The following is a 22433-nucleotide window of genomic DNA, read 5'->3' on the forward strand; positions in this document are numbered from 1 at the left end:
AATCATTAGAGAGACGGGAGCGAATAGAGCCCGGAGGGGGAGAAGCGTTTGCCCTGCAAATAAAACAATTTCTGATAGACTAGAAGGGAAAGGGAAGCCCCAGGCCGGGTTTATAGCTTGGGCCGGGTCCTGGAGCGGGGGGATTAAATAAGACCAACAAATAGATGGGTCGGGGAGGGGGGGGGGGTTGCGGGTTCCGGCTTTGTGCTCGCCCACACGGCCTTAACAAACTGCCTCTGCCACTATTGGCAATATTTTCAAAGATCTCATTAAAGTGCATTTATCAAAGCCCTAACATGTGCCCTCCGGCTCTGACATAACCCCGGCAGCCCCCAGGGAGGAGGAGGGGGGGGGAAATATCCCAATTTCTATTACAATTCACCACCTCGGGAGGTTGGCTGGGGGCAGGCGAGATCTCCATCTACAAATTTATAAGTAATATCGGTGAATTGGAAGGATTTCTCCGCCTTTGAAGCTTCGGGGGGAAGGAGATAGAGTAATCGTGATTATAGGAAAGCTCATTTAGATTCCTATGTCCTGGAGAAGATTTAATTGTCTGCGGGAGAAAGGATTTTGGGGGGCGCGGGGGCTTTCTTCTGAGCTTCATGGGGAAGGCTGGTGCCGGCTTCCTTTCCGTGTGTGGGGAAAGGTTCCCCCCTTTTTTTGCCCCCTTTTTCCTCTTTTATCCCTTCCTCCCAAAACACCCCTAACGCCTTTGTCAATGCCATTTTTCCAGCCTTGAAAAGAAACGGGAATTCCACCCCGCAGAAACTCCGAGCCCCGCACGTTACCATTAAGTTCCTGAAAGCCACGGAAGATCCAGAGGGCTCTGGTTTCCCCTTGATTTCAGGAAATAGGCATTTTTGCCCCTCCCAGTCCGGGCCGCCGCTGTACCAGGTACAAGGGAACGCGGAGCCTCGGGCTCGGGCTGTCCCATCCCTTTCCCACTGCCTGGTGCGGCCGCGGACCCGCCGAACCGGCAGCATCGCTGCGGAGCTGCGGCTTCAGCGCCGGAAAATGCCATTTAAATCCATCCATCCCCCGCCCCCGGAGGATACGTGCAGAAGCGACCGTTTTATTTTTTATTTTTCCTCTTTTTTTTTTTTTTTTTTTTGTGGTTCTGGGGGCGTTTGTTGGTTTTTTTTTTTTTTTCCTGATTTTTTCTTTTTCTTAATTTTCTTTTTGGTTGGTTTTTTGGTTTTTGTGGGGTTTCTTTATCACTCACAAAAGACGTCTGCTTTAAAGAAGCTGCTCTCCTTCCTTCCCCCCCCACCCCAACCAACCACACTTTAAAACAAAGAGGGTGTCGCTTACAGGGGATGCTCCTGAGCTGAAGGCCCTAATAACAATTATCAGCAGCGACATGGGCTGCGCTTCTCTCCCTCTATTTATTTCAAGTGTAGCCCATTCTAAGAGATAAAATAAACCTGGCCCCTTAACAAAGGCTTCGTGTGGGCTTCGCTAATCCCTCCCGAGCGGCAAGGTGCTGCCCTTGTTTATTTATTTGGGCTCTGGAGTGAGGGAAAACAATAGCTCGCACCTCGGGTCTAATCAAACAATAAAGTGATCCACCTGACGGCAGTGCCCGCGATGCGGGGCTGCGGTCGGAGCGGGAGATCCGCACAGCGCCAGACACCTTCTCACTCATTTATATATGTATTATATAGTATTATATTTAATGTATGTGTATGACATCGCTCGACAGAGAAGGGAATGAAGTCGGGGCGTCGGTGGCTTAAAACAGAGGGAGACACCGGGCGCTTTGAGGGGAGCAGGAGCCTAAAAGTGGGGAAGGAAGCGACGGCTCCTCTCCGCTTAAATCCCAGACCCCTGGGCCGCCCGTGGCGTGGGGAACCCCGTGGGTCCACTCTCCGCCTCGGCGGTGCGGGCCCACGCGTGACCAGGGAGCCTCTTGAAAGGGCTCCTTCCCTCTCATCCCGCACCCAGCGCCTCTTCCCCGCTCTTAAATAACCCCCAAAACGAGCTTTAATGGCGATAAATTATGGGTTGTGGGACCCGGTCCCCACGCAGGTCGAGGCGGGGGGATAAGCGGAGGGGAGGGAGGAGAAGGGTGTTTGAGCTACCTGTGAGAGCAACCAGGTAAACACCGATCGCGGGCAGAGGCACTTCTCAAGTGCAGCCACTCCGCCTGTGGGCACCGCGCCGCCGGCCTCCTGCGGGCTTGTGCAAATAAGCCGGGGGAGCGGGATGGGGGGAGCAGCCCCTGCACCCGCCCGGCACCCTCCTTCCCGTAGCGCTGGAGCAGCCCCACCGTTTACTTTGCTGGTCCCATGCGTGGGGAGGGCCGGACAGCGCGGCGATGGGCTCCCAGTGAGGCACTGGGACAGGGGCACAAGGAGAGGGAAGGCAAGAAGGGAGGCAGGGCGCTATCGCGATAGCCGCCGACCTGCCGTCGGATTCCCCCGACATGCAGCGCTGGGCTGCATCCCGGCCCCGCGACCGCTCCTGACGTCAAAGGGCCCGACCGGTTCTTACGTCACCACCCCGGCTGTTACGTCACGGCGCCCCTGTGCGGAGGGAGAGCGGCCTCGGGCCTCATCCTTGCCCGCTCCTTGGCCACCCCCAAACCCCCATCCCTGTGGCCTCGGGGCTTTGTGCACCTGCAAGAGACCTTTGTTCTGCCGCTCGGTCCTTCCACACCGGGTGGCACCAGGGCCCGGCTACAGCACCCCCCATCCCCGGGGCCGTGTACGCCTTGAATGGGCCGCGCTTGGCTCGTGGGCAGCCCCCGCTCCGCCGCTGTCGGGCCCCGCGTCGAGTGGGTTTTGCAGGATGCTCTGCCTGTGTGGTGGCATTTGCGGGTCGGTTTGGGTTTGGGTGGGTGGGTCCTTATCCTTATGCTCTTATTTTTTGTTCCTATAATTCTTATTAGATACTCTTATTCTTTAATTATTATTATTATCATTATTACTCTTATTCCTCTCTATTTCTACTCCTATTCCTACTATTATTCCTGTTATTTCTATTCCTACTATTATTATTCGAAGCCCGACTCTTCCCCCTGCCCGAGGAGCGGAGCTGCCCCACGAGGCGGCACACGCCACCAGAGATGTTCATCTTGTCCCTTCGCGGTTGGCTTCCGCCGGGATTCTTTAAATCGATAGGTTATATCGCCGTGCTGCCCCTGTCGCGACGGGCACTGGTCATTATGGCAATTTTTACCCTTTGCTTGCTGCTGTGGGAAGGAATTAAACCTCCTCCCTCCCCCCCCACCCCGGCTCCGAAGGCTGAATAAATCGATCGATAAGGCCGAGCTTGGCTGGAAATGGGGGCTCTGTGTCTGGTGGGTGCCCCAGACCCCCTTCCCGGGAAGGGGAGCGCCTGCCCAAAGGGGTTCCCTCGATATCGGGGAGGACTCCGGAATGGATGAAGAGATAGCCATTGAGTGCGGTTGAATACCATGACAACTAGGAACAACCTCAGATTTATTCCCAACAGTTAGGACACATTGAAAGAGGGCGTCAATCACGTATTATTTCGCCACTGAAATAAATGCAAAAACTGCGCCGAGACAAAGGGTTCCAACAGAAGCCGGACATTTGTCTACATTGCGGACATTGTTTCCAGCTTAGCCATAGGGTTGTATTTGTGTTTGCGCGGGTCCGACCACCCAGGATGTGCTCAGGGGCTCGCTTTAAAAAAAAAAAGGGGGAAAAAAAAGATCCCTGGGCATTGTCAGCCACAGCACATACTTTATGGGAGGCAGGCTGGGGGCTGGGGGAGGAAGGATGGGGGCAGCGGGCAGCGAGAGGAGGGGAAGGTGCGGATACATTGATCGGCAAGCCGGGGGATGTCTGAGGGACCGTCTTCTTCCTCTTCCCCACCACCAGCAGCCGCATTCCCGCTCCCTTTTCCTGGAAGAGAAACTCGGTCAACTTTGGTTTCTCAGGAATAAGACCCCTTCCCAAATTGTCTGTGGCCGCCGCCCCCCCCCCCCCCCTTCGGAAATCACCGTTATCCCCACGCATAAGCCCGTCCCGGGCCGGGCTCCAGCTCAGGGATGAGGAAGAGGAAGGAAAAGAAGGTCCTGGCCGGGGTGCGCACGGCAGAGGGTGCGGGGAAGGGGAGGAAGGATGACAATGAAGATAAAAGTTGGTGTCCGACAGATAAAGAGGGAAGAAGTTGGGGGAACGCGGAGTGGGGACCATCCGCGGCCGCGCAGCAACGCGCAGCAGCGCCGGCATCCGCAGCCGGGGATGCTGCGGGGCTCTGCGGCTGTCGGAGTGTGCCTGTGTATGTGACACCTGAAAGTCCGGCCTTCCACAGCGCCCTTTTGGAAAGAAACCCCTTTACCCCCTCCTTTCCCAGGCCCCGAAAGAGAAAGAAAACCCAAAACCCCAATAAATGAAGAAAACCTCAGCTCTGTTAGAAGCTCCGTTGGGCTCCAGCCCGTTAAATCAACCAAACTGGCCGGGTTTTATTCCCTTGGAAGAAGGAGGCAAAATCAATGAGACCTCTTCAAATAAAGCCCCCCTCCCTCAAGTAATCACCTCCCGCATCTCCTCGGGTCGTGACTGACGATCGCATTTCGCCAGTTCGGTTAATTTCGGAGCAAACTAGAATCAATTACTCGCTGTTTAATTTCCAGCGTTCATCCCTAAGCCTCAACCAAAATATTGACCTAGGCGGTTTAGATAAGTTGGTCTCCTGCCATCTGAGCCGCCTCCCCCCTTCGGTCCATGCGATGAGCGCTGCCCCCGGGGCTGCGCGGGAGCGCAAGCTGCGCGGGGAGAAGGGGAGGGCATCTATCCCATAGTTATCTATATTTTATTTCCCCGCTGCCTCGCAAGGCAATGGGTGGGAAACGCACTTTGGAGTGCGGGGAATATCGGTGCGAGGCTCTTTGTATGTAAATACAGGGCGTAAAAAAAAAGGGAAAAGAGAAAATCACCCCCTCCCTTCTCCCGGCTCGCCACACACACACACACACACCCCCCCCCGCACCCGCGGAAGGGCCCTCCCCACGCCGGTAATTAACTGACACGTTATACCACTCATCACCAATGGTGGAAGCTCGGAGCTCGCCCAAAACCCGCAATTTCACATCTGCAAACACTGTCTTCATCCACTTGACTCCCAGGACCCGCCCACACGTGGCCAACCTTGCCCGGGTTTAATGTAGGTTTTTTTTCTCCCTCCTCTCGGCAGGTTCATGTGTGGGGACCAGCCTTACACGGACGGCTCGCTCCAGCAATGGCTCGGCTTCTCCAAGCGGCAGGCGCGGGCTCGGGGTGTTTGAGCAACAGCCAGAAGTGATTTGTTTTTTCCTTCCATTTTTTCTTTTTTTTTTTTTTTTTGTCTCCATTTTCTTTTTTTTTTTTTGTATTTTTTCCTTTTTGCTCCCTCTTTTTTTCTATTTATTTTTAATTTTTGGCGTGTCTCTCCCCTTTTCCCCCTGGAGTTACAAACTATTTCCGAAGCTGCTCCCGCTCTCTGAATTTCCCCCCGTGGCACAACAAGCCCGTCCGTGGAAACCACCACCGCAGAGATCCACCCCGGCGGCTCCGCTTCTTCTTTTGCACCAACCGCTTCGGTTATCTCCCTATAAACCTGTGTTCCCGTTATATTTAACCCCCCCTTCCACGCGTTCCTTCCTCCCCCCCCCCCCCGGCCCCGCTCCCCGTGGCCGTGCGCGGCGGGGCTGTCGCCGCTCCGCGTGTGCGTGGCTCCCGTGACACGGCCGGTCGGCGGAGCCGCTCCTCCAACTTTCCCTGCCTAAATTTGGCCGGAACATGTCTCTGACCAACACAAAGACGGGTTTCTCGGTGAAGGACATTTTGGACCTCCCCGACACCAACGATGAGGACGGCTCCGCTGCGGAGGGGGGTGAGGAGGAGAGCGAAGCGCCGGAGCCCCCCAGGAAAGCGGGGGTGCTGGGGCAGACCCCCTTGGACGCTGTGCAGACGCTGCCTTTGAAGAACCCCTTCTACGATAGCAGCGATAATCCCTACACGCGATGGCTGGCGAGCGCCGAGGGCATCCAATACTCCCGTGAGTACCGGCGGAGACGGGGCCGCGCAGCCCTACGCTCCCGGCGGTGGGGCAGGAGGGGTCGGGGAGGTGTCTATGGGGTGCTGGGGGGTGTTCGCCGCTCGCCATTGCTGGCTGAGCCCCCGGCCGGTGCCTCCATCCGCCCCACGCCGCGGCGGGATGCGGGGAGGGATGCGGGGTGCGGGGGGTGCGCAGCGCGGAGCTCGCCCCCGTCCGCTCCCCCCTGACGGGCCGCTCCCGGTTGCAGTGCACGGGCTGGCGGCGGGCGGCGGCGGCCAGGACCCATCCGCCAAGTCACCGGAGCCGTCGGCAGACGAGTCACCCGACAACGAGAAGGAAGCAGCGGGCGGCGGGGACGCGGGGAAGAAGAGGAAGAGGAGGGTGCTCTTCTCCAAGGCGCAGACCTACGAGCTGGAGCGGCGGTTCCGGCAGCAGCGGTACCTGTCGGCGCCGGAGCGGGAGCACTTGGCCAGCCTGATCCGCCTCACCCCGACCCAGGTGAAGATCTGGTTCCAGAACCATCGCTACAAGATGAAGCGGGCCCGGGCCGAGAAAGGTATGGAAGTGACTCCTCTGCCCTCCCCGCGGCGGGTGGCCGTGCCGGTCTTAGTCAGGGACGGCAAACCCTGCCACACGCTCAAAGCTCAGGACTTGGCAGCCGCGACCTTCCAGACGGGAATCCCTTTCTCCGCCTATAGCGCCCAGTCCCTACAGCATATGCAATACAACGCCCAGTACAGCGCGGCCAGCAACCCCCAGTACCCCACAGCACACCACTTGGTACAAGCGCAGCAGTGGACTTGGTGAAGGCTGGAGGGGAGCGAGCATCCCCCCGCACCCGCGTACCCCCCATACGCGAAAAGAGGAGGAAAACCCTGAAATAATAAAGCGAGACAGAGAGGGAGACAGACTGATGCTCCAAAAATAAAACTCAGAACTGCGGGGGAAGGGATGGAGAGGGAAACGCTATTATTATTATTATTATTATTGCTATTATTATTATTATGTTGTTTGGATTTGGTTTTGGGTTTTGGTTTGGTTCTTTTTTCCCTCTCCCGTTTCTTTTCCCCTCTATTTTTTGGGGGGCGGCTCGGTTTCATTTCGGGGGGAGGCAGGGAGGGGGGGAAGGGAGGGGAGGTGTTTTTTGTGCGTCATTGTTTACAGAAATTTTTGCGCCATTCAGTGATCCTGTCTACCTACAGCTCAAATAAAGGGGGGGGGGGGGGGAGATCGTCAGAATTAAACAAAAAATAAAGGAAGAATAAACCCCGCTCCCCGCTGCTCCTGTGGTTTTGTGAGGACCGGGCGGGCACCCGGACACGGGGGGCTCGATTCCCCCCTTCCATGGGGATGCTCGGCCCCGTGGAGCCCCCGGTAGCTCGGAGCGGGTGTGTTTTGTGCCGTGGGGAGCGGCCGGGATGTTGGTTTTGGTTGAGCTCGCTTAGGGGTTGCGCACAACTAGTCCCGAGTAACCGGGAGCAGAGGGAAAAGAAACGCGGCTTAAACCCTCGCCGTTCGCCGCCGCGGGGAAGCGGCTCCTTCTGCGCGATATTTTAATACGAATTTTAATTTTATTTAAGGAAATTTAATTTCCTCTTTTAAGGAAAACAACTCGCAGCACCGATAACAACGGCCGATCGGATTTGTTCGCCTCCTCGGCCGCCTCCTAGCCACGTTTCGGCCTGGGGCCGGCGGGGAGACCCGGCCAAGCAGGGCCACCCTGCAACTTCTTTCTTGGAGGGGCAAACCGGCTTTTTTCGGGGCGTTCGGCTTCATCCCGCTGGCGAAAATCGGGGCGAGAGGTTAAAGGATTATCTGGGATCTGTGGCTTTGCTTTTCCCCGGCCGCAGTTCTGGTACCATCATCGCCCTCCCCACCCTGCGTTCCCCCGCGTCCGTTTTGCGCAGAAGGGAGCTCGGAAACTTCGCGTTCAGCCCTCGGGGATGCGCCGGCGGCTGGGACAGGTCAGGGAGAGGGGAACACTTGGGGTACCCCCAAAAAAGGGGGAGAAGCAGCAGATTCGGGGGGGGGGGAGGTGGTGTTGGCGGCCTGGCCGCCGTGAAACGAGGACTGGGCCCGGCCCTTGGGAAGTGGCGGCCGGTTTCGGGCGGTCGCGGCTCCGGCTCGGAGCGGGTTTGTGCAGCGCCGGGGCGGCTGCGAGCTCCTCTCCCTCCCCTGCGGGTTTTAGGCTGCGGAAGATGCTTAAACACCAAACAAATGCATCAACAAACGGGGGTCGTGCGGTGCGCGGACCGCGGTAGCGCCCGCCCCGTCCCGCCGCTATCAAGCCGAGCGGAGCCGGTCCAGTTCAGCACCCAAAGCAAAGAAACAATCGGTACCGGCCCCGCCGTGCCCCTCCGAGCCAACCCGCCCCGGCGCAACCTCCGCCGGCTGCCAAACCCGGCGCCGCCCGGCGCTGCGGCTGGGTTGGTTTTACTCTCTTTTCCTGGTTTTATTTGCCTTTTTATCCCCCTTTTCCCGTTCCCCCTTTCCCCGCCGCTTGAGCCCGTCCCCAAGCCACCGAAGCCCGGCAGCCGCTCGGTGGACGCCGCCGGTGACTTGCCCGTGCCCCGGCGGGGATCCACCGAGGCAGAGCCAGCCCGACAAGCGGGGAACCGGCCTCCAGCCCCGGGGAACCTCCGCCGGGTCCCGGAGCAACGGGGGAACACGAATACGTGCAGGTTCTCCCCTTTGCAGCCCCAACGTGCGAGGCAGGAGCGGAGAGAAGGAAACCTGCCGCTTCTTGGTTATTTTTCCCCCATTTTTTTTTCCCTCTTTCTCTTTTCCCCCAGGCTCTGCTAAGTCTATAAAACCAGTTGTGTGGCCCTAACCTCCGTGGCCTTATATCTCCCATGCTGCCGGGCCAGCTCCGGGCAGTCTATCTTTGCACAATATACAGTAGACTTCACAAAACAGCACAATGGGGGAGGCAGGGAGGTGAGCATGTTAGAGGCGTGCATATTAAAGAGACGGAGGCCAAGGCAGTCAGGGCCGGGCCGGGAGTGGGAGAGAAAGAGGAGAGACAGTCTAAGGGGGGTGGTGGTGGTGGTGGTGGTGTGAGCCCCCTCCCTGTGCCTTCCCTCCCTGTGCCTTCCCTCCTTTCTTCTCCCCCCTTCTCCCTTCTTTCTGGGGCCATTCCATTCATTTCGGGGAGGCAGTCCATCCCGGAGTCAGGGAGCAGTGTCCTTTGCGTTTTGTTAGGGCTGTCACTCGTGCTCATTGTTAGGCGTGTTCTACATGTTGTATCCCATATGGCCAGCTGGGCCGGGGGACCCCTCACAAAACCCAAATTGTGCCCAGCTTTCAAACCCAGCATTGTTGTCTGTGAAAGGAAGACGAATTAAAAATTCGTGCTATATCTATTCTGGAAGGCAAAAAAAAAAAAAAAAACCCGGGGGGTGGGGGGGACACAAGGAAAAAGAATCCCTCTCTCTTTCTCTCCCTCTCTCCCGCTCTCTTTGAAGGCTAACAGAGGCCTCCTCTTCTCCTGGTCCCCGCTGACAAGTTTCTCTCTCATTTCACAGGAAATTAGACTCTCTCCCCCCCGCAACAAGACCCAAGCGCATCTCCCCCGTAAAAGCCACGTCGGGGCCCGCTCCTGCGCCTCCGGCCGGGCAGCGGAGCTCGGCTGCGCGGGGGCTGCGCGGGGGCTGCGCGGAGGCAGCGGCGGGCAGCAGAACAAGGCTGCATTGAGGGGCCGGTAATGTTATGCAGGCGGCCTCCCTCCGCGGCCCGGCCGTACCGCGCGGCGGGCTGGCACGTCCCGCTTCTGCCCCGGAGAAACGGCTCTTTCTTGTCGTAGCTCCTGGTTGTGCAAGGCAGGCCGCCGGGGGGGGGACGGGAGGGAGAGAGGGGAAGGGAGGGCAATGGAAAAGGAAAAAAAAGGGGGGGGGGGGAAGAAAGATAAAGAAATATGGGGGGAAAAAGAGGATTTAAAAAGCGGGGGCGAGGGGGATGAAGAAAAGGGGAAAAAAGAAGAAGAAATAATAATTTAAAAAATCCTGAAAAAAAAGGAAACGGAAAACGAAAAAGAAAGGACAGAAATAAAAAGAGAAAGGGGAAAAAAAGAAAAAGGGATAAAAGAAAAGGAACCAAGAAAATGAGAAAATGAGCGAAAGAGAGCAAAAAATGAGAAAAGGAGCAAAGAAAAAAAAGGCAGGAAAATAAAGAAAAAAAAAAAAGGAAAAGAAAAAACATGAAAGAAAATAGAGACAAGAAAAAAGACCATAAAAGGAAAAAAGAAAAAGGAAAGAAGCAACGAACAAGAAAAAAATGAAAAAAAATTAAGAAAACAAAAAGGAAAAAAGAAAAGAAAACGGAGAAAAGCAAAAAGGACAAAAACAGAGGAAAAGATGAAGAGGGGGACACCGCTTTCTCAACCCAACTGTCCTTGGCACTTCCAGTCCCAGGCAGAGGCAGAGGGGTTGCGCAGCGCTGCTCGGGCGCGCTGGCGACATCGGCCGCCCCGCTCCTGCCGTCACTGTTGGCATCAGCCTCTCCCTTTTGCCCCGCTACCCCCCCTACTCCCCCCCCGGTGCCCCCCTGTCCACCACCGGGAGCCGCGGGGGGAGCCGCACCTCGGCAGAGCCGCCCGTCGGGTCCGGATCGCGCCACGCTCCGCGGATCGCGACTTGGTGCAGAAACCTGTTTGCTGGGGGGGGCGGTGAGGAGCTCTGGGTCCCGCTCCTGGGGCTCCTTTCCCTTTTCCCCCTCCAGCTTTCCCCCCTTTTCTCCTTCCGCCGCCCTCTCGCAGGGAGGGAGCTGCTCAGGCGGGCGGATCACCTGCTAATGAGCTGGAAGCCCCTTAAGCCCTGGAAATAACTTACTTCGTCACCTATTGACTGTTTGGCTTAGTTTGGAACCGGTGTGGATTTTTCGGGTCTCTTCAAGAGAGCCGGTCAATGAAAAGCTAAGCCAATATTTACCAAGCAGAAGGGCAACTCTCGGCGGTGTTTATTAAGGGGCTGGTGGGGAAGGGCTGCGGGGGGGTCAGGGTGCGGGGGGACCTGTCCGGGGCAGCTGGAGCGGCGAGTTACGGCCCGGGCGGTGATGCGGGGAGAGGGCACTTGTGGCTCCAGGAGGGCGATGCTCTCCCCTCATCCCCTCCCGTTGTTATCCCGCATCACCTCCAGTCACCCCCGCACTCACTCCCTTTTATCCCCACATTGCCTCCTGTTGTTATCCCACATCCCATCCCGTTAGCATCCCTGCATGTTACCCACACATCCTCTCCCTTATCACCCCCGCAAACGCCTCCGTTATCCCCGCATCACCTACTGTCACCACCACACTCCCTTCCGTTATCCCCATATCCCCTCCTGTCGCGATCCCACATCCCATCTCGTTACCATCCCTCATCACCTCCTGTTGTTATCCCTCATCACCTCCTGTTGTTATCCCACATCCTCTCCCGTTACCATTTCCGCATCCCTCCACGTTATCCCTCCACGTTATCCCTCCACGTTATCCCTCCATCCCTCCCTGTTATCCCCGCGCCTGCAATCTCCACTCCCAGGCCCCGGTCCGCCGCTGGTTCCCCAGACAGAAACAGGCGGGGGGGGAGGGGGGGTTGTTGCTCCCCGCAGCCGGAAGGATTTATGTTAGATGCATTTTAGATGTATTTTAAATGTATTTGCTGTAGTTCCACCCCCCCACACCCCACACCCCGGCGAGCAGCGGCCGCAGGGAGGCAGCAGAGCCCCGCGCAGCACCGGACGCAGCCCCGCTGCCCCTCGGCGCTCCCCCGGGGCCGAGGCAGGGGGGAACCGGCGGGACCCGAGGCGGTGGCACTGGCCCCCGACCCCCCGTCTCCACCCCCCGTCTGGCTGGGCCGCGGGCGGCCGCAGGGAGGCGCTGCCGGATAAGGGACGCGCCGTCGGGGCCGCTCTCCCCACCCCAGGACTCTTCTCCCTCCGGCTCGGCTGGTGCCGATCGCGGCCGGGAGCCTGCACAGCGTCACACCGGGGAGAGGGGCCCTTGGACCAGGTCGGAGGCACGGCAGCGGCTCGGTCACAAGAAGAAGAGGGATGGAGGATGGGGCCAGGATGGGGCTGGGCTCTGCTCCTAGGGAGCCAGGGATGGGACAAGAGGAACCGGCCTCAAGCTGCCCCAGGGCAGGTTTAGATGGAGCTGAGGAACAATTCCTGCCCCAGAGGGTGCTCAGGTATTGGAACAGGCTGCCCAGGGCAGGGCTGCAGGCACCGGCCCTGCGAGGGTTCACAGCCCGTGGAGACAAGGCCTCAGTGCCATGGGGCAGGGGTGGCCTTGGCGGTGCTGGGTTAGTGGTTGGACTGGGTGAGCTTAAGGGGCTTTTCCAAGCTGGTTGGCTCCGTGATGGGTTAATGGGAAGAGCGCCACCCGTCTGTAGGAGGGAGCATCCTTGGGCCTAAACTGATGAATCCCAAGCCATTGATTTGAAATACAACAAAGCTCTAAGCACAGATACCAGTCCCATATCCTTACGTGGGGCAAGACACCAAGACTGGGGACTCCTACTATCGAGGCTGGGGGTATTACAGCCCCTCCTGCTCCCAGGGGTCACACAGCCCTTCAAGACCCATCCTTTGGGCAAACAACACATGTCCAAGACCTAAGCAAGGTTTGGTGCAAGGTATGCACCTGTATCATATAGTTATGAGCATCACCAGCACCAGAAGAATAACCACACCAGTGGAGCAATGAGGGTAATGCAGCATTCCAGAGAGCACCTGCGTGCTCTCCTCCCAGGTTTCCATCTCTTCTCATCCCTGTGTGGAATCAGAGCCAGCCATGGGGATGGCTACAGCTGCCTCCCTGCTTCAGAATGTGCCAGGGGCATGCCTGGCTCACACAGAGGCAGTCACACCTCTAACTGCTGCAGGTACATGCTTAAAGACATCCCTGGTTTTGAAGGATCCAACTCAAAAGCGCTTTGGGAAAGGCCAATTAATTGGTGGCCTCTGGCTGCCCATGCTGTGCCTTCAGCAAGCCCCCACCACCAGCAGGTAGCCCGCTGCTCCGTGCAACAACCACAGGGCTGCTCAGGGCAGCTTTTCCCCGCCCTATGCTCTTCAGATTGTGCTATGAGCCAAAACCAGCTTCAGAATAATCACAATGCTCCCATTTTGTGCCAAAACCAAGAGTCCAGGAGGAGCTGGTCCCACTTCTGGCATGTGAAAGCATCTGTGCAACAGGTTAGAGCCCATAGCAGCAAGTTAGGACAGCTTTGTACCAGAAGAACCCAGCTTGGGGAAAATGCCAGCTCTCATTCCTGAGATCTGAGTCTGGGAAAGCACCAGCTCATTCCCGGGAGCAGCGGTCCCTGCTCACCCCTCCTCAGTGACCTCCCCAGCATGATCCCACTAGGAAATGCTTCCAGAGAATCAGATACAGCCCTCACCTAAGCAAACTGAGACTGAAGCCTTGGCACTGCCCACCCTGGACCACAGCGAGGGGCTGCCGTTCCCTCTGGGTGCAGCACGATGAGCACCCTCCAACCCAGACATCTGCAGTTCTTCCCCAGGAAATAACCCATTCCCAGCCCCACAACCACCTGGTTTTCTTCACGGGCTTGTCCATCCCATGCTCATTTCTCACCAGGTGAAGCATCACTTAAATTCTGCATTTAATGCAGGGAACAGCAAGACTTTGATTCAGAGGATTCACCCTCCAGTGATGGCAAATTCGCTGGGGTTTGCACAGTAATTAACTAATGATAGTTAAGGACACTTTGTACAAAGAACCACCAGTTCTGCCTCTTTTCCCTTCCTTACATGTACATACACATACATAAGAGCACCTGGAAACAAGAGCTGGCTGGGTTCATGGGGCAAAGACCTCACTGTGCAGCAGCCATCCCTTGGAGGTGCCCCCCATGCTCTCAGCACTGCTCCCACCTCACACAGTGGTGCCATGGCTCCACAGACAGGGGGGCCTGACAGACGTCACTCACCTGAGGGGACACGATGCTCCAGCACTTGTTCTTCTGCCACTCCTGGGTGCTTGGACCTTACCCAGGGGGTGGCTGCCACCCACTTCCCAACACAGCAGGCTTCAGAGGCAGCTTCAGCACCAGCTCATGGCGCTGGGTTCCTTCATGCTGCCCACACCAGCTGGCCCAGGGGCTGGACAAGAGGGACACCCCTCTTTGGCTCCCCTTTCAGGCTGTTGCCCTCTTCTTCCCCCTCTCCCTGGCCATGGCAATGTCCAGGAGATGCCGGTCCCACCCCAAGCATAGAATCATAGAATGGTTTGGGTTGGAAAGGACCTTAAGATAATCCAGTTCCAACCCCCTGCCATGGGCAGGGACACCTCACACTAAACCATCCCACCCAAGGCTCTGCCCAACCTGGCCTCGAACACTGCCAGGGATGGAGCACCTGAACCAGCAGGTTCAGGGCATTTGGGATGCTCCAGGTCCAAAGGACAAGCATTTAGGTTGGAAAACAAAGGATTTAAGCCTGAAGAGGGTGTTACAGTTGGGGCGCAGCATCCTCCCTTCCTGCAGGCTCCCCGGGTAACCATAAGCAGCAGCTCTGGCCAACCACAGCAACTGAAGTCTGCGCCATGGATAAAAACATGAACATCAATGTGCAGCTCCTAAAGGTGCTGGAAAAATGTACTGACATACAAACCAAACAGTTCTTTCAGAAGAGTTTCATACATCAGACGAAACCAACCTAAAACATGAGTTTTCACATCTCCATTTTATTGTTGAATGTATTTTACTGTTTTATACAAATGAGGTTTGCACAGTGCGAGGTAAGTGGGGCGCATATAACAGGTCCCAGTTCCAGTCACACCTTTGGGATTTAACTGCTAGAAATCACGTCAGTGCTATCGCCAGAAAACATTCACCATGCGACGTAAAACTGAGAGCTCAGAGAAACTTGCCTGGAATTGCTGCAGTCACTTAAGCAGAGTCCTTGATCCTGCACCGAGATGTGCTGCGTTTCGTGGGCTTCAGCACCGTTTCAGGGAGAAAGCAAAGCTGCTCAGAATAAACTGTGTAAAAGGACATTTATCACCACCACAGCTTGGGGCTGCTGGAACAGCCTGAACTGCTTCAACTACTAAAGGAAAGAATCGCTTTCAAAAGGTGTATGTGTATTCTGATGTAAGTGCAAAGGACACCAAAAGCAGTACACCAACATAACTCCAAGAAACACACAGAATTCAAGCATCTCAACATACCAAACCTTATTCTGCCTACGAGGAGTATATAGGATGGGGGAGGTTTGGGGGACTTAAAGCACAGGATCCTTTTAGCATCTATGGTTATATCAACCCTAAGAAACGAAGTGGACCTGGTGACCATTCATGGAAAGTGTGCTTTCTGTCACCGAAGTGCCAGGAGGGTGTCTACCTCCTCCCCTGGTCATTGGGGCATCATTTCAGTGCCAGCCTCAAGGTGTTGGCAGGGGCTGCATCCCTCATCCCCCTGCCCTGCGGTCACTCACTGAGGCTGATGGAGATGAGCGGGTTGCAAAGAGCACGTGGGAGAGCTTCTCCCTCCCTGTGACTTGGGGGATGTGTTGTACACATGGAATCGTAGAATAACACCTTGCAGGAAGGAGGCATTTGCAGGAAGAGTTCATCTGCTGCTGTCCAAGAATGTAAAAACCAAGATAACCCCACGAGGACTTCCCCAGTCATGGAGCTTCCCAGCTATTTTCTTATTCAGACACACTTTTTCCCCCCTCTTCAAAGCTGTCCCTCAAAAGCCTGAAAGTCACAGGTTGTTCTAACCCAGACAAGCACACATCTGGTTTGTTATCCAAGATCAGACCAAGAAATTCAGCTTCAATATGCTTCTGATAAAAATGGCCTTAAATCCCTCATGTCCTTTATCCAAGGCTCAGCCCAGGCTTCACCCTCAGCCACACCATGGAGAAGGACCTGCCTTGCTCCATGTTCAGGAAGCCAAAGGGGTGCAGAGCTGCTCCCAGGAGAGCCCAGAGCCTGATAACTCTGCAAAGAAGAGAGTGCAACAGCAATGGTGCAGGACATCAGAGCCTGTGATGCACGCAATGGGAGAGATGCGCTCTTTGACAGCGCTGGGTTTGCTTATTCCTCTTCCTCCTCTTTATGCTTCTGCCTCCATAACCCTCCAGGGATTGAGGGACTCCGGTCCATGGCGCAGCAGCTTTCCTTCCACAACCTAAGCACAAGCAGAAACATGCTTAGTTCAGTAAATATGGCAGGAAGCTTAGAACAGGTTGGGTTGAAGGGACCTTAAAACTCCTCCAGTTCCATCCCCTGCCCCGGGCAGGAACCCCTTCCACTGGAGCAGCTTGCTCCAAACCCCTGTGTCCAACCTGGCCTTGAGCACTGCCAGGGATGGTCTGTGTGCCCCCAAACAGAGCTGCAGCAAACAACACTTGAGGGTTTTCCCCAGGTATATTCACCAAAGCTCACCGCAGCCATAAGAGCCTCATTGAAAGTATGTTGTAGGCCCCCAGCCTGAACCAGGTGTAAATCACAGCGCACGGAGTGGCCGCAGAAAACCCATTTATACACAAGTGACTTCTAACCTGACCTTACTTTGCCTTAGAAGAAAGGCGAGACATTGCCTTTGCTGAGACGTAAGCAGAGCTCAGCATGCATCACAGATACCCAGAGATTTTTGGAATTCCCCCACTGCTGTCATCCCAGGTGGAGCGGGGCAGCAGCTACGCGCCAGACCCATCACCTTCATGCTCAGGTACCATGACAGGTGAGGAAGGAAAGGGGACTGCTGGTGATTTCAGAGGTTGCCACAGAGCCCAGATGGAGGGAATAACACATGAGCCCTATGGTGGGAATGAGCACCCTTAGACCCACCAAAGGGGCTAAGGGGAGAATATCTCACTGTCACCTTTGTTGGCTCCATGGATGCTGCCTTCACACGTGCATCCATTGTGACCACCACCAGCCTCAATCTATATATGCAACACATGAATTTACACACGCATTTAAGAAAGGCACAGAAAGGGGTGCTGGCAGTGCTAAGCATCACACTGATTCACCCCTGCCATAGCAGCAGTTTGTCCAGCATGAAAATACATCAAGGTTCGTGTAATTCTTACCACGAATTTCCAAAGACAAAGGCTTTAAAGGTCAAAAGAAAAACCTCACTCATGGCTTATAGGATGCTTGTTTTGAAGAAATGGATAAATGCAGGACTTGCCTTTGATGGTCCTTTCAGAGCTAGGCAACAGCTGGATGAAAATCCACTACAAAAGAGAATTCAATGTTATCATTAGCAGTGACTTGGGATCGCAGCTGTTTGCTGTGGTCTTCAGGAGACTGCTTGATTTGTCCCTCTCAAGTGAGGCCACTTAAAACTCCGTATTACAGAGGGCAAGCAAACAGCAACTGGAACATCTGCAGCTTGTTTGTGGCTTGGCTCTCTTAAGGTAAGTGGTTCAGAAATAAAACTCAACCCAGAGTCAACAGAGAACAAATGAAGCTGATTAAGAGGAGGAGGAAAGGAGAAGCAAAGATGGTATCATAGGAACACAGAATCAGCTAGGCTGGAAAAGACCTTTGAGATCAACAAGGTCGACCTTTATGATCACCCCATCTGTACCAACCGGCATCCCACCACTCCTTGGGCTGGGCACTGTAACTACATACCCCACTTCCAATATAAAGATTGGGAAAAATAGATCCATTAAAATAGACGGATTACAAAACTAAAACAACGGAGAAAAGGTAATATTGAAAGTGATTTTTGCAGTCTGGGCCATCCAGGGTTAACTTCTCTTCTCCTCCATTCTTCTTGAACCAAGTACTTCTGTGTTTGCAGCCTGTGAGTACCAACCACCCCATTATTCAACTGCAGCCTCAGCGCTGCATGGCTCGATCTGACAGAAACCTGGGCAAACTCTGGTCTGTCCAAACTCACTCTGGGACAGACTGGTAGCAAGTTAGTGCCTGCCAGCTAGTACAGACAATCACAGAACCCTGGCATTGTCATCTTCAGCATGAGCAGAAGTTTTCATAAGGGTTATGGCAATGGTATGCTAGTTCTGGGAAAATGCTTCACCAAAAAGCATACAAACCTCAAGCTCCACCTGCACTGACATGTATGGATCCACCTCCTGATCCCGAGCCCATCAAAGTCTGAAGACACCTATTAACCTGACTGAAGAACCCTTTTGCCTTTGGAAGTCTCAGACTTTGGAAAATGTTATTTTCTGGACACTCCAGCATCTGTAAAGGAATAAATGAACTCAGTGGCATCTTCTAAGCCATTTGGCCTAATGTATCATCAGTTTAGAACTGTCGTAGAGACCCTAACTGACTCTAGACTCTCCGTTTAGCTAAAACATTGTGGAAGTATTCATATAGGAACCTAAAAGTCACTGTTCAACTCCATCCCACTCACAGCTCAGATGTAAAGCTGAACCAGTAAACAAGGTAAGACTGCTTTTCCATAACAAGTCATTTTTGTTTGGCCTAAACTAAAGCCCTAGGGCTGCCTTTTCCTTTGTAGCCATGCTTTGTGTCTGGGTTAAGAACCTTAAAGTGTGCTAGAGACAGGTTTTTGTCCTCCATCTCCTTGCTTTTACCTCTCTGTTACTGCTGAGGTCAGATCTGCAGCTAGAGGTAAACAACATCTCTCCATTAGAGCCCATAGGGTGTGCTTCAGCTGAGAGCAAACTGCAGTGAGCATGTTCTCTTCTTCACAGATCACTGTGAGTCACAGCTCTGGAGAAGCTCCTGCACAACTTTCTGTATGCGTCACACTGGCTTCCTGGAGAAGATCCTGCTTTCTGCCCTCCCCATGCACCTCTGGTCATGGTGGTCCTTCAGAGGCCCGGGCAGATAAAAGTGTGATATACGTTTTACTTTAAGAATGACTATTAAAGAGATTCAGAGCAGCCCTGCGGAGAAGGACTTGGGGGTGCTGGTCGATGAGAAAATGAACATGAGCCGGCTGCAGTGTGCGCTCGCAGCCCAGAAACCAACCGGATCCTGGGCTGCATCCAAAGGAGCGTGACCAGCAGGGCGAAGGAGGTGATCCTGCCCCTCTGCTCTGCTCTTGTGAGACCTCACCTGGAGCATTGTGGGCAGTTCTGGTGTCCTCAACATAAAAAGGACATGGAACTGCTGGAACAAGTCCAGAGGAGGCCACGAGGATGATCAGGGGCTGGAGCACCTCCCGTATGAAGACAGGCTGAGGAAGTTGGGGCTGTTCAGCCTGGAGAAGAGAAGGCTGCGTGGAGACCTCAGAGCAGCCTTCCAGTACCTGAAGGGGGCCTATAGGGATGCTGGGGAGGGACTCTTCGTCAGGGACTGTAGTGACAGGACAAGAGGTGACGGGTTAAAACTTGAACAGGGGAAGTTTAGATTGGATCTAAGGAGGAAATTCTTTCCTGTGAGGGTGGTGAGGCACTGGAATGGGTTGCCCAGGGAGGTTGTGAGTGCTCCATCACTGGCAGTGTTCAAGGCCAGGTCACATGAAGCCTTGTGTGGGATGGTTTAGTGTGAGGTGTCGCTGCCCATGGCAGGGGGGTGGAACTGGATGATCTTGAGGTACTTTCCAGCCCAAACTATTCTAGGATTCTATTAATCCATCATCCTGTGTCCACCTTTATCTTATTTACTACCTCTTACAACACCAAGAAGTCACTGCCAGGTAACCCCTTTCATTCCAGCCCTCTCCTTGGTAAGTAAGAATATGGAGTCTTCAGTCATGCCATTTGCTCTGTGGCCGAGCAACGCAGCTTCACTGTGAGAGGAATACACCACACTTGCTTCAATCCTTCAGCTAAAGTGCTGACATCTGCCCCTTGTCGCATTTCCACTGGGTCTGGTCTGCAGTCTTACCCTTCAATCACATTCACTGCAATGTGCTCTTGTGGCCAAGAAGGCAAATGGCATCTTAGGGTGCATTAGAAAGGGAGTGGTTAGTAGGTCAAGAGAGGTTCTCCTCCCCCTCTACTCAGCCTTGGTGAGGCCGCATCTGGAATATTGCGTCCAGTTCTGGGCCCCTCTGTTCAAGAAGGACAGGGAATTGCTTGAAGGAGTCCAGCGCAGAGCCACAAAGATGATTAAGGGAGTGGAACATCTCCCTTATGAGGAGAGGCTGAGGGAGCTGGGTCTCTTTAGCTTGCAAAAGAGGAGGCTGAGGGGTGACCTCATCAATGTTTACAAATATGTAAAGGGTAGGTGTCAGGATGATGGAGCTAGGCTTTTTTCAGTGATATCCAGTGATAGGACAAGGGGCAATGGGTGTAAACTGGAGCATAGGAAGTTCCACGTTAACATCAGGAAGAACTTCTTTACTGTAAGAGTGACAGAGCACTGGAACAGGTTGCCCAGGGGGGTTGTGGAGTCTCCTACACTGGAGATATTCAAGGCCCGCCTGGACAAGTTCCTGTGTGATGTAGGTTACCCTGCTCTTGCAGGGGGGTTGGACTAGATGATCTTTTTAGGTCCCTTCCAACCCTTGGGATTCTGTGATTCTGTGCCTGCACCAGTTGTGATTCATTATTTGCCAAGCATCCTCCATCAGACAGGGGAACATGCCTGGCTTTGTGCTGGTGGTGATGACCGTCCACTGGGGACACAAGGCTGGTTGCAGGTACTATGAGAGGATCCAGGACCGGCTCAGACCAAGAACAGTTCATCAGCTGAGTGCAGCTCCACTGCCGCAGCTCTCACTCGCATTCACGCCGTTATTTGTGCATGTTTCATGCGAGAGAAACATTAATATAATTCAGAAGCTGAAGCAAATGGTTCTTCACATGATGGAGGTTTTGGAAGCACAAAGGACCTGGTTTTCAGTAGCACCACAGATAAAGTTTAGAAACCCTTGGCTATGTAATGTGTGAGAAGTTTAGCCCTAGAACCCCAGCCTGGTTTGGGTTGGAAGGGACCTCAAAGCTCCTCCAGCTCCAACCCCTGCCACGGGCAGGAACCCCTTCCACTGGAGCAGCTTGCTCCAAGCCCCTGTGTCCAACCTGGCCTTGAGCACTGCCAGGGATGGGGCAGCCACAGCTTCTCTGGGCACCCTGTGCCAGCGCCTCAGCACCCTCACAGGGAAGAGCTTCTGCCTAAGAGCTCAGCTCAGTCTCCCCTCGGGCAGGTTCAAGCCATTCCCCTTGGCCTGTCCCTACAGGCCCTTGTCCCAAGCCCCCCTCCAGGTTTCCTGTAGTCCCCCCTTCAGATACAATCCTCTGCTCACACTCTGGCTACATCAGGTGAACACAGAAGGCAGCGCCTACCTGGGTTTTGGGAGGTTCCTGTCCCAGCTCAGCCAGAGGAACTGAAGGACTCTGTTGTTCCTCCTTCAGAGCAACAGCAGCACAGAGCAGGGCTTGGGTTCACCCTCAAGAGCTGGTTTCTTGGCTGTGTGACTGCATCTCCCACCACGTCCCTTGGGACCACAAGATCAAGACAAACAACCTCCTCAGGATAAAGACTGGTTACGCTCACCCACACCCCCGTGTCCATCTTCCACACATTTTTCTCTGAAGCCTGTAGAAGGTATTAAAAAGCTGTCAGGAAAAAAAGTCTTCTGCTTAACAAGAAACATCTTGGTCGATCCCACCATAGAGAAGAATGGCACTATAGAGCAGAAACATGAACAAAACCAGTTTCCTTCCCCTATCCAAGAACTAGGAGTGGAGGGGCTTGACCCACTCCATTAAGCGCCTTTTGGTTGCATTAAAGGACTACTATTAGTTTGCTGGGTAAGGAGCCATTAACAGAGCAGAGAGTGGGAATTCCATATATGTTCCTGCTAATGGTCACCATCAAGGACAGTGTCAGGCTGTGAGGACCCCCTCACGTGACCCATGCAAACAGTAATGATGTTCCTAAATATTCAGTTTCCACTTTCTTCAGCTGGATTTCCAAGGCAAACATCAGCTTTCCTGGTTCCCATCAGTAATTCATGGGCCACTTCAGATAGCCATCAGCTATATCAAACAAATCAAATTAACATATCTCGAGGTTTGGAACCCAAGGTTTCCTGCTCCAGCCCGCAGGATGCCTGCTTCTGTTTGGGTTGCCACTTAATCATTGCATAATATTTGTTTTGGCTTGGTTGTGTGTAAGAAGAGATTTATACCATTCCATCTGGCTGCAGCATGTTAGTCATCAGAGGACAAAAGCCACCCTCGACTCCTCCATTGGCTGTGTTAGTGCAGCTCTGTCCTCCTTTATGAAGCTTTGGAAGCGAACACCAGAGTGGAGCACCTAAAACCACACACAACTAGATAGTTTGCCAAGCTGTTTATCACCCTTATCAGTCTTAAGCCTGTAACACATGCCACTTGAGTCTTCTCCCACCTCCTAAACTGCCTACACAGCTCTCAAAGAGGTAACTTGAAGTTATTTCAATCCTAGTTTCCTCTAGGCCCCTCCAAAAACAAAACAGAAGATGCGGTGTGATACAAGGGTTTCATCTGAATCTATTTAGGATGACTTCACCATCATTGTTAATATAG

At 54.3% G+C, this 22433-nt stretch overlaps 1 protein-coding gene across 1 annotated transcript; it reads left to right on the top strand.

Moving 5' to 3' along the window:
* The first annotated feature begins 5753 nt into the window (after positions 1 to 5753).
* NKX2-2 (NK2 homeobox 2) lies at positions 5754 to 6900 on the top strand. The gene is made up of 2 exons (XM_065682571.1): positions 5754 to 6012; positions 6260 to 6900. The coding sequence occupies exons 1-2, from the start codon at positions 5754 to 5756 to the stop codon at positions 6817 to 6819; spliced, it is 819 nt and encodes a 272-aa protein (XP_065538643.1). The 3' UTR covers positions 6820 to 6900.
* Positions 6901 to 22433: the final 15533 nt, after the last annotated feature.

This window comes from Lathamus discolor, chromosome 5 (assembly GCF_037157495.1).
Source record: "Lathamus discolor isolate bLatDis1 chromosome 5, bLatDis1.hap1, whole genome shotgun sequence".
Classification (NCBI taxonomy): domain Eukaryota; kingdom Metazoa; phylum Chordata; class Aves; order Psittaciformes; family Psittacidae; genus Lathamus; species Lathamus discolor.

Bases quoted from the DNA above. Each gene is read 5' to 3' on its own strand.
- NKX2-2 (XM_065682571.1), top strand. From the start codon at position 5,754: ATGTCTCTGACCAACACAAAGACGGGTTTCTCGGTGAAGGACATTTTG. The intron at 6,013-6,259 runs GTGAGTACCGGC...TCCCGGTTGCAG, and splicing joins CGAGGGCATCCAATACTCCC to TGCACGGGCTGGCGGCGGGC.